Source organism: Prenolepis imparis, unplaced genomic scaffold (assembly GCF_030444845.1).
Source record: "Prenolepis imparis isolate NDT839.2.m4 unplaced genomic scaffold, iyPreImpa1.0 SCAF_49, whole genome shotgun sequence".
Classification (NCBI taxonomy): Eukaryota; Metazoa; Arthropoda; class Insecta; order Hymenoptera; family Formicidae; genus Prenolepis; species Prenolepis imparis.
The window spans coordinates 105,307-116,868 of NW_028141207.1; the positions used below are offsets into that span (position 1 = coordinate 105,307).

Genomic DNA, 11,562 nt, shown 5'->3' on the forward strand with positions numbered 1-11,562 from the left:
GTCAGAAATACTTAAAGGTTTCACTTGTATAACCATAAATAATCAGATGTTTTAACATTGACTTATAAAATTTTGAATTGTACTGTCGCAAGACGACTGCCTTAGGAATATATTTTAATGCTTTCTTTTTTTTTTATTATAAATAAAGAAGGCAAACCAATATGTTTATCGGCAAAATATAGTTTATCTGTTAAATAGCTCTATTCTTGCTCGAACGAGTCGATATTTTCCATTCACGATGTTTCCAATGTATATCGAGAAAGCCTAACGTACGAAAAATCATGATAAAAATATGCTTGCATTTTTTTGTACCTACGTAGGTATGATTTTTGCCTTCGAGCGATTGCTGTCCGATGAATCATGCGTTGCATATTTGAAGATAATATTATGTAGGGACAAGGAAGGACAATAGAGAACAAGATATACTTTTTGGTTGACTGTAGGTAGAAGTTGTGTAGAAGAAAAGAAATGAAACAATGTCCTTGTGGTCTTGACGAAGAGAGCATTTTACTTCGTATATCTCAGTTTTTAAAAGAAAATATAAAACTAGAACTGATGTTCAATATTTCCTCATGCCGATGCTGCACGAAGTATTGATGAAAAATTAGAACCATGTATTGCTCTATTTATTCCGGCCTAAAATCCTTTTTGATTTTTTTGTCTTATATATTACAGATTAATATAATACTTTGCAGTTAATAGTAATACACAAGACTCTTTAACAGACACATATTTTTTAGAAATTTTGTAACATTTATGATGCTCTATAAATAATTATATATATTTTTATAATTACATATATATAATTATAAATATATAATTAGATATATAATCATAAATATGGGAATTTATAATAATTATATTTTATTGTTTAGATTATTTAGAAAATTTAAGAAAAATATCATATACTCTTTAAAAAATGGAATATAACTGTTCACGTTGAAATAACATAGAAAAATTGTGCACAGATTATGTTATTACTATTTGAGAAAATTAATAATCACAAGGTATATATTTATCTTTTAATTTTTGTTAATAGGAAGATTATAAAAATTATGACTCTTAATTTTACGACTATATCTATGAATAAGAAATTAAGAAAATGTGCATTGATACCAAATGATTTCATAAAATGCATTGATGTTTATGAAGAGAGACTTAGACTTAAAGAAAAAAAAAAAAGAATAAGCCTAAGCCTTGTAGAAAAAATATAAAGGAAATGCAATTTGAGAACATATACATTAGATTTAATATCTTTATTAAAATAATTTTAATACAAAATTTTATAATAACCCATAATTAAAATTGTTTATAAAGTTTCAATTAAGATTAAAAATATATTCTTATAAAATAAATTTTGAAAATCAATTCTTAAAAATTCTTAAGAGATCTCAACATTTTGAAGTTCTTGCAATCACTGAAAGATCTTCGTACAACAATTTATAAAAATATTAATTACAACTGTGAATTACAACTCGTCCTTAAAATTTTTTAAATCTGCACTATGTAACTTCATCCGATGTGTTAGCTGATTCCAAAATGTCATTCTTTCCGAGAGAAGATTGTTTTCCATAATTATCTTAGACGAATTTCCTATGTATAGATACTCTGGTGAATAATTTGTTTTCACCGGCTTCCACTTTATGGGAATTGCCTTCGTGACCTTTGGCGTTGGATTTCTAAAGAATTTTATTGTAATATGTACCTTATATACTAATGCATCATTTTCAACGTATATAATCAAAAGAAAAAATTATTATAACTCCATTATTAACTCATTGTATAATTATTATAAGATAATCATGATAAAATAATGCAAAAAATAGACATTATTACGCTAACTATTATCGTGATTAAATATTAATTTTATTATATACACACACTGGTCTTTCACATTTTTATAAAATTTATATATATATATAAAATTCTGGGTAAATATGCATAATAACGGACCCAGCCCCAATCACCTTGATCTTGACATATGTTGTCAAGGTCATAGGCCTGAGTAACCTCCAACAAATTTTAGCCGTCGCTTGTTGTTTAATAAAAAGTTATTAACAAAAGAAGTTGCAAAGAAAATATAAAATATCAGAAACGTATGTGCACACACACACACACACACACACACGGGGGGTTGCTAGGGGGGCCTTTGGCCCCCCTCCCGCACCCTCCCGCCAGTAGGGGACGCATTGCGAAGAGTTCAATTACAATGGACACATGCTGTAAGTTGTAAAGCGAGGTCCACCCTGCCTACCGGCGGGGAGGGTGCGGGAGGGGGGCCGAAGGCCCCCCTTGCACCACCACCCCCCCGTGTGTGTGTGTGTGTGTGTGTGTGCACATACGTTTCTGATATTTTATATTTTCTTTGCAACTTTTCTATATATAATGGAAAAGTATTTATTATAATGTTATTATAATGTCATTACAATGGATATGCTTTGCTCATTATATCGAAGAAAGCATCGAAACGCTGTTTATTACAGGTTAGATTTATAAATTCGTAAAGCAACATTTTCCGTTTAATTTCTATCTAGCCACCAAGAATAACGCAAATCAACTAAGAGGGATTTGTTATGATATGTCTTGTTATGATTTATCTTGAAGGGCATAGTATTATTATATGTAGTAAAGTAAACGCGTGAGCGGGGGAGGGGCGGAGCCCCTCCCCCTGCACCCACTCCCCACAGTACATTCACAGTACAGTATATTTAATGTATATGGTGTCACAAATATTGGTTTTATTTAGTAAACTTTTTTTGTTAATAACTTTTTATTAAACAGCAAGCGACGGCTAAAATTTGTTGGAGGTTACTCAGGCCTATGACCTTGACAACATATGTCAAGGTCAAGGTGATTGGGGCTGGGTCCGTTATTATGCATATTTACCAAATTCTGATATATTAGTCATAATAAAATCACGATGTAAATCCGAATTGTGAGATAGCTGGTTGTATTCAGTAATAAATTTTATAGCTAAAAATATTAACACTTACCCGGAATTTGCAAAATTGTACCAGAGTTTGGTCATGATACTAATTATCTCGTTATCCTCCTTGGACAATTCCGTTTCCACGAACAATTGTTCACCCACAGGGAACAAATACTGCAATTCGTCCGCGTCTGACACTCCATAATTCCTTTCTCTATCGTCGAATATCGAGCTAAAAGATGCGCTTCCTCTGTACGCGAAGTAGTAATAATAGACTGATGAAGTTTGATTCACAATAAAGTCTTGGATAGCTTCGTGAGTGCCGTGATTAAACCACGCGTCGCTGTACATCTGCAAAATTATTAGGTTAATACAGAAACTAATTAAATTAATTAGTAATTAAATAGTAATTAGTAAAAAACTAAATTACATCGATGACTTTGAATCTAGCTTCATCGGATTCATCGATGTCTTCATTGCCGAAGTAGAATTCGCGAATACTAGTGCTTATTTCATCTCGAAATTGTGTATCTCGAAGACGGTATCGCTCTTCGTAGTATAAGCTGAGAGGTGCAACATTGTGGAAATCACTATTCAATTTCTTCACATGTTCACCCTGATCTCGTCCGTAAATACCTGAGGAGCATCTTATGCATAAATTGTTTGTTCAACTTAAAAAAAATTTTATATAAGAAATTTTATATTACGTTATCATAAAATAAGATTAATCGAAATTTTAATAATGCTTGTGTCGAAGAATTATCCAATAATTTATTAATATGTAATAATTTGCAACACGGTTAAAAGTGTGATGTTAAAACTGTATTTACATGTTATCTAGATTTTGTTTCTAAAACAAATACTTTTATAAGGTTTTATGCAAGCAAGCTTTGTTGAAATAAGTTACAGGAAGAAGTAGTTTTCCGATCTTATTCTAAAAATTATCTTCAAAATTTTATAAATGTTTCTAAGAAAAATTATCCTGCGCAGTTTTCCGATAATTGTAATTCTAAAATGATAATATCATGTAAATCTCTCGGTTTTTGAGCTGGAGATCTATGTAGAAAGTTAGTAGTCCCTTATCTGCTACCTTAAGGGTTCCTTCTTCTGATGTAATTCCTGTCATCCAAGGTTTATCAGCTATACGGCCTTGTCGCACGGAAATTAATGGATCTTCCGCCATAAAAACACCTGCGTGTCTGGGTTCGATCACTGGTTTAAAGGGTATCATTGGACAATAACCATAATGCTGAGATAAAACAAGGGATAATTAATTAATTTAAATTATAGAAAAACCAGTTGAAATAAAAACATATGTTTCATAGGAAGATAAATAAGGCTTTGTTGAATGGTAATAAAGAAGTATGACATAAGAAAACTAATTAACAACAGTGCTAAATAGAGTGATAAACAAACTCTATAATTAAATATCAAAATAATATCAAAATAAAGGAAAAAATATTGAAATAATTAAATATTAAATAATAAAATATTAAAACATTAAAATATTAAAATTAAATAATAAATATTAAATAAGTATTAACTAATAAAGTATTAAAAATAAAGTATTAAAAATAAAGTCAAGTCAAGATTACAAGAATCGAGCGATTTGTGTGATTTTCAATTCACGGTCTATAATGTATTGCGCGTTTATTAAAAACTCGATCAGTTTAGCCTTTATTGAAAACCGAAAATCTAAAATACACGTTTTTTGATTACAATATTAATCGTTCAATGTAGAAATACAAATTTGTTTTTATTTTTATATTTAATAAAATTATTTCTACACAAAATAAATTCATTTTTATGCAGATTTCTAAAACATATGTTATTTTTCTCAGAATTAATCATCTGTTCGTTAATAGCGCATTTGAATGATTGATAAAATATGCAGAATATCGTATTCAAGAAATAGGGAAGATTTCTATTATCGATATCATAATTAGCGATGACTATTCTTTAGTTAATCAGTCTCTTGCAACTTATTTCCTGTTTTTTTTTTTTTTAATTTCAATCGATAGAGGTGTGCGATGCACGAGCGTGAATAAAAATGTCAATTACATATACAGAAAAACATGCACGTCTCGTTAAACTGGTTTTTCTCGCATCGCCAGAACTTTGTGAACATATTTATTCACACAGTTTCGTAACTGAATTAGATTATTTAAAACACATATTACTCATAAATAAAAATTATCTTGTCAGAAAAATTCCTACGGCGCCTATTTAAATAAATAAAGTATCAACAAACAAATAATATCGGTCACAATAAATAAATAAATATTTTAACAAATTTCATGAATATATATATACCAGGTGTCTCATTTTAAACTCAAATATCTCATTGTCAGAAACACTGCGTTAAATCGAAAAATGTTTTCTACAAATGTTGTAAGGTTTCGAGGGGGACATAACATAGTAATATTCATTTGACCTTGGGCAGCATCTCCAAGGTCAAGTGAAGGTGAGAATTTGAAGGTGAGAAGGTGAATTTTGGAGAAAATAAAAAAATGCTTCAGATAAAAGTTGTTCAAATTAATTAGTAGAAAAAGATGTTATAATAAAAATATGGGTTTCCATTTAAAAAATTTATTCTCACCTTCACTTGACCTTGGAGACGCCGCCCAAGATCATATGAATATTACTATGTTATCCCCCTCGAAACCCTACAACTTTTGTAGGAAACATTTTTTGATTTAACGCAGTGTTTCTGAGATATTTGAGTGGGTCCTTTAAAATGGGACACCCGGTATATATACATGCAGATTGATGAAAACGTGATCTATCATCATAATTTTTTTCGAGTTTATTTTAATTTTGCATCGGGACACGCCTATTCCAAAGTGGGATAAAATGACTTCGCGTGACTGTTCACGGATCATGCAACCATATCAATGTCAATACGTAAGCATACATATATAATTTTTCTGAAACTGATGCACGCGCAGAGATATAGAGCTTGTCTCTCACTGTTACGCTTTTAACAGCTGTGCATGAATGTGTTTAGATGACATTTTAAGTTAAATAGTAAAAGTAAATAGTTCACGCGCATACAAAATACTAATATTACAAACTGGTGTGTGTGAAGTTGGCGTCTCATTTTGTGGAAACTCATAAATAAATAAGAGTTCTGGCTTTATTTACAATAGTTCTAGAGTTCCTGATAGTTTAAACAAATAGTTCCGGCCATTAAAGCAAAAAAATCGATTCGGACAAACTGAGACGCCAAGTTCACGCAGCGAATGTACATGCCCAGAACTATATGAGAACTGCTTTAAATGAAGCAGAACTATTGAAAATCGACTGGCGTCTCACCTTTAAATTCGAAAAAATGCATTTTTCGATCAAAATAATTAGTTTAAAAAAGTTCTAAGTGATTTATTTATCAGAACTCTTTGGAAATGTAATGTACATGCCCAGAACTATATGAGAACTGCTTTAAATGAAGCTGAACTCTTGAAAATTGACTGGCGTCTCATCTTTAAAGTCGAAAAAATGCATTTTTGAGTAGAATAATTAGTTGAAAAATTTCTATGTGTTTAAATTATCAGAACTCTTTAGAAATGTAATGTACATGCCCAGAACTATATGAGAACTGCTTTAAATGAAGCAGAACTCTTGAAAATCAACTGGCGTCTCACCTTTAAAGTGGAAAAAATGCATTTCTCGAGTAGAATAATTAGTTTAAAAAATTTCTATGTGTTTAAATTATCAGAACTCTTTAGAAATGTAATGTACATGCCCAGAACTATATGAGAACTGCTTTAAATAAAGCAGAACTCTTGAAAATCAACTGGCGTCTCACCTTTAAAGTGGAAAAAATGCATTTTTCGATTAAATAATTAGTTTAAAAAAGTTCTAAGTGATTTATTTATCAGAACTCTTTGGAAATGTAATGTACATGCCCAGAACTATATGAGAACTGCTTTAAATGAAGCTGAACTCTTGAAAATTGACTGGCGTCTCACCTTTAAAGTCGAAAAAATGCATTTTTCGATCAAAATAATTAGTTTTAAAAAGTTCTAAGTGATTTATTTATCAGAACTCTTTGGAAATGTAATGTACATGCCCAGAACTATATGAGAACTGCTTTAAATAAAGTAGAACTTTTGAAAATCAACTGGCGTCTCACCTTTAAAGTGGAAAAAATGCATTTTTCGATCAAAATAATTAGTTTAAAAAAGTTCTAAGTGATTTATTTATCAGAACTCTTTAGAAATGTAATGTACATGCCCAGAACTATATGAGAACTGCTTTAAATGAAGAAGAACTATTGAAAATCGACTGGCGTCTCACCTTTAGACTCGAAAATATGCATTTTTCGGGTAAAATAACTGTTTCAAAAAATGTCTACTTGTTTTAATTATCAGAACTCTTTGGAAAGGCAATATACATGCCCAGAACTATATGAGAACTGCTTTAGAATAAGCAGAACTCTTGAAAATCGACTGGCGTCTCACCTTTAGACTCGAAAATATGCATTTTCGGGCAAAATGATTGTTTAACAAACTTTTTAATTGTTTTAATTATCAGAACTCTTTAGAAATGTATTGTACATGTCAGAAACTATACGAGAACTGCTTTAGAATAAGCAGAACTCTCGAAAATCGACTGGCATCTCACTTCGACATCTATAGCTATTGGTATCCGGTTGTCTTTATTTTTGTTTAATTAGTGTTTTTTGCTTTTAAAAGGTAGAACTCTTCTTAGAACTCATGTAGAACTATAGATCTTTTCATTTCTGATAATTACTGATAAGGAAAACGCCGTAGGACAAAGTGGTGAAACGCTGCGTGAACTTGGCGTCTCAGTTTGTCCGAATCGATTTTTTTGCTTTAATGGCCAGAACTATTTGTTTAAACTATCAGGAACTCTAGAACTATTGTAAATAAAGCCAGAACTCTTATTTATTTATGAGTTTCCACAAAATGAGACGCCAACTTCACACACACTACAAACTGGACTTGATTTATGTGCTCGACTTTTTACATAAAGATTACATCAAAATAGTAATTAACAATTTAAATCAGAGATTACATTAGAATAATTATTAATAATTTAAATAAGATTATATTACAAATAATAAATGTGATTCATATACAGAATGTTCTATTTTAAAGAAATAAAAAAAATTTTATATTAAATAAATAAATAAAAAAAAATATATATATCTTATTAGACTTAGGTATAAAAGATAAAGAGCCAGAGAGAGAAGGAAATAAAAATTCATAAATTTCATGCAACACGTAGCAACGCTATGCACACATGATTGGCAGCTTAACGAATGCCTTCAGATACCTGTCGAAATAAAGAATAAAGAAATGCGTAAGAAGGCCGCACGAGAAAACATTTAACAAGCAGTCAAAGTATTAAATATTCAGGTCAAATTCCAGCAGTTAATTCAAGTTCTTAGATTATATATATACATACTTTGCATCTAATTAAATGTTACATTTGCACACTCTAAGACACCTATATTTATGTGAAAAATATACGAAGCCTATAAATCGACAGAGAAATTAATTAGTAAGAAATAAATTGTATTAAATTATTCGATAATTGAAATTATTTATACTTCTTCCTTTTACTTCGAGATTTAAGAAACATGATTGAGATCGTTTCAACATTCATTCATTTAATATTAACGAAAGAAAAACTCCAGTAAATTAGAAGTATAGTAAAATAAATTGTTTATTTTTAAATAATCTATAATTGTAATTTAAAAAAATTGTATTTTTTAATTATAATATTTCGTTTTACATATATTAAATTGTCCCGTTTAATTTTAATTTTAACATTACGATAACTGTCATATTCATGTTTTATTTATATAATATTTTTTAATTATATTATATAAACTCTCTTAATAAAATATTATTATTGTTGAAAATATTATACATGACATCATCTACAATGATTCGTTATTATCAGAGATAAATATGTTAAAAAATTCATTTACCTACCTAGAAAAGACGATCGGTACCAATAAATCTCCTTTGCGTTTTATATTTTTATATTAATATTTAATTTATATTTTAAACTATATGCATTATTATAATTCAAGAAAGAATATAATGTATTAAAAGATAAATATTTTTTATATTTTATATAATTAATAATAATTATAATATAATAATAGATTTAATATTTATATATAATATAATATTTTATATAATATAATATTTTATATATAATTGATATCAATTATTTATATAATTAAAGAAAGAATATAATGAATTTAAAGATAAATGTCATTTAAATATTTTAAAGAGATAAATTATAAGGAATTAAAAACCACACAAAGGCCGGAGAGAATAAAAGTGTTTCACACATATAGATGCAAATATATATACATATTTATGTGATTTATTATGAAAATCTTGCCAAAGACCTTACCTTCTGAAAGAGGGTTCACCATATGGTAATGAACACTTGCGCCTCCCGCACTTTCGCCAAAGAGAGTCACTCTGTTCGGATCACCGCCAAAAGAAACGATATTCTCCTGCATCCATCGCATGGCTTGCTGCTGATCTTTCAATCCAAGATTGCCCAGACATTCCAGGTCCTTCGTACTCAAGAAGCCCAGCGGTCCAAGTCTAATGCAAAAAATCGACGTGTTATTACGCATAACACATCTGTTATTTAAAAATCGATTTCTCTTTGAATTACGAGGCGCATTTTTTAAGTAAGGACCGTTTTGAAATAAAAAAAAGATCTTAACAATATAAAACTATAAAAAATAATTTATTATAGCCAAAAAACTTCTACAAGCTTACTTTATTTTTCCACATAATCATCATAAACGCCGTTACTAAGTGGTTCAAGACACAGGCGGCAGACTTTTAAGAAAATGGAATTATGAAGCTGTTGAAATTATATCAAAAATAGGTGGAAGTCAATGATGATTATGTGGAAAAATAAAGTAAGCTTGTAGAAGTTTTTTGGCTAAAATAAATTATTTTTATATGTTAAGATCTTTTTTTTATTTCAAAACGGACCTTACTTTAAAAATGCGCCTCGTATATAAAAGAAATTGTAATAACTTTCTTACTCCTCCTCCCCAATAATTGCGTAAAAACAAACATCATTCATTGTGCATATAATATTTTTACATAATTTTAATATAAGAAATTACACATCTCTGCGTGTAAAAAATTAAATTACACAATTAATCTTAGTGTGACATTAGTCATCCACGTGGTATAAAATTTGAATACACTTATTGTACTAAAGTGTAAGTCTTTTTCAAAATATAAAGTTACATTTTCATTATTTTTATAAAATAATTAAAATTAGTTGATAAAAATAAACGAAAATGAAAACTTTTATGATTATTTTGACAAGAAAAATTTTGATTAGATTTTATCTTATCAGAGGAACATTTTAAAAAATCTTACGTAAGAACTACTTCAACTTCCTTCTCCCAAAAGCCTAACGTAATCTAAGAATGACCCCTATATGTCTTTATATTTCAATTCGTCTGAAAATAGATGACAGATGTCAATCATGCAATCAATAATGTCATTTAATAGCGACCCCTTCAAGGTTAAAGAATAATCAAGATCGAACTTCACCGAAAATTGAGGGTGACGAGGACAAAATCGTGATCCAGCAGAAACTTGGGCCCGTAAAATTCGGAATGACCAGCCCCGGTGAGCCATCCGCCACCGTGAAACCAGATCATGACCGGATATCGATGGGCGGTGGATGACGGCGTTTCGGAAGCGCGCTGCGTATAGCCGTTCAGGTAAAGACAGTCCTCGCCGCCGACGATCTCTTCCTGATATGTGTAGCTATTCCGTTGCGTACAAATTTCCGCGTTTTCCACAGCTGCTCGTACTTCGTTCCAGGCGGCCGCGGGTTGAGGCGGCTTCAAAAAAATTAAATTGCGATGATTTTGATTCATCCATGCATGGAAATTGATCTTGCGAAGGCTCGACGATGCTGGACAAATTAAGCGTTTCAAGGACACGACACTTTGGTGAAATAAAGAAATTTATCTTGTCTTGAGATCAATAAATTGTCTTGGATACTAAGGTATGAAAGAAGCTAGTAAGAGTCAAGGACAGATATTAGGTGCAATAAAATTCTTTTTAAAATCTTCTATACTTATTTTGAACGTTTCCACTCTTCGATGATCCAAAGAAAGGACCAGAAAGTTAAACAATAGGTATAGAGAAATTTAAAAAGAATTTTATTGCTCCTAATATCAGTGCCTGACTTTTACTAGTCCTTTTTATGAAACTGTCTTGAGACACAATATGAAAGTGTTGTTTCAGAACGTTCAATTAAATTGTTTGGTTTCTTTAGAATTAGTCAATGTTTTTAGAAGTGGAGACAAAAATATTATTAATAAGAGAGCCGAATTTAGCGAAAGTAGGCAAAAATTTAGTAATAGAAAAAATTAAATAATAAAAATAATTTCGATTATGCTTTAATATTATTAAAATTTTATTCCTAAAATTGTACGAATATATAATAAATATATATTACACATTTGTACAAAATAAATATTATAAACATCACGGGAATTGTATATAAAATCTAAAAATTATAGTGTATAAATTTTCTACAAATATAGATGTTTTACTTATATTGCAGAATTGAATATCGAAAATAAATTTAATACGGGC

General features: G+C 29.8%; 1 protein-coding gene across 1 annotated transcript; it reads right to left on the reverse strand.

Annotated features, from left to right (window-relative positions):
• Positions 1–1,459: 1,459 nt before the first annotated feature.
• On the reverse strand, positions 1,460–11,136 carry LOC145947164 (esterase E4-like). Its single transcript, XM_083056948.1, has 5 exons — positions 10,504–11,136; positions 9,326–9,525; positions 3,360–3,565; positions 2,994–3,280; positions 1,460–1,679 (listed from the first exon to the last, which is right to left on the reverse strand). The coding sequence occupies exons 1-5, from the start codon at positions 10,833–10,835 to the stop codon at positions 1,469–1,471; spliced, it is 1,236 nt and encodes a 411-aa protein (XP_082913074.1). The 5' UTR covers positions 10,836–11,136; the 3' UTR covers positions 1,460–1,468.
• Between the last annotated feature and the right edge of the window lie 426 nt (positions 11,137–11,562).

Coding starts and splice junctions, on each gene's coding strand:
- LOC145947164 (XM_083056948.1), bottom strand. CDS start 10,835: ATGAATCAAAATCATCGCAATTTAATTTTTTTGAAGCCGCCTCAACCC. Junction 9,526..10,503: donor CTCGTCACCCTCAATTTTCG/GTGAAGTTCGAT, acceptor TTTTTGCATTAG/ACTTGGACCGCTGGGCTTCT. Junction 3,566..9,325: donor GGTGAACCCTCTTTCAGAAG/GTAAGGTCTTTG, acceptor GATGCTCCTCAG/GTATTTACGGACGAGATCAG.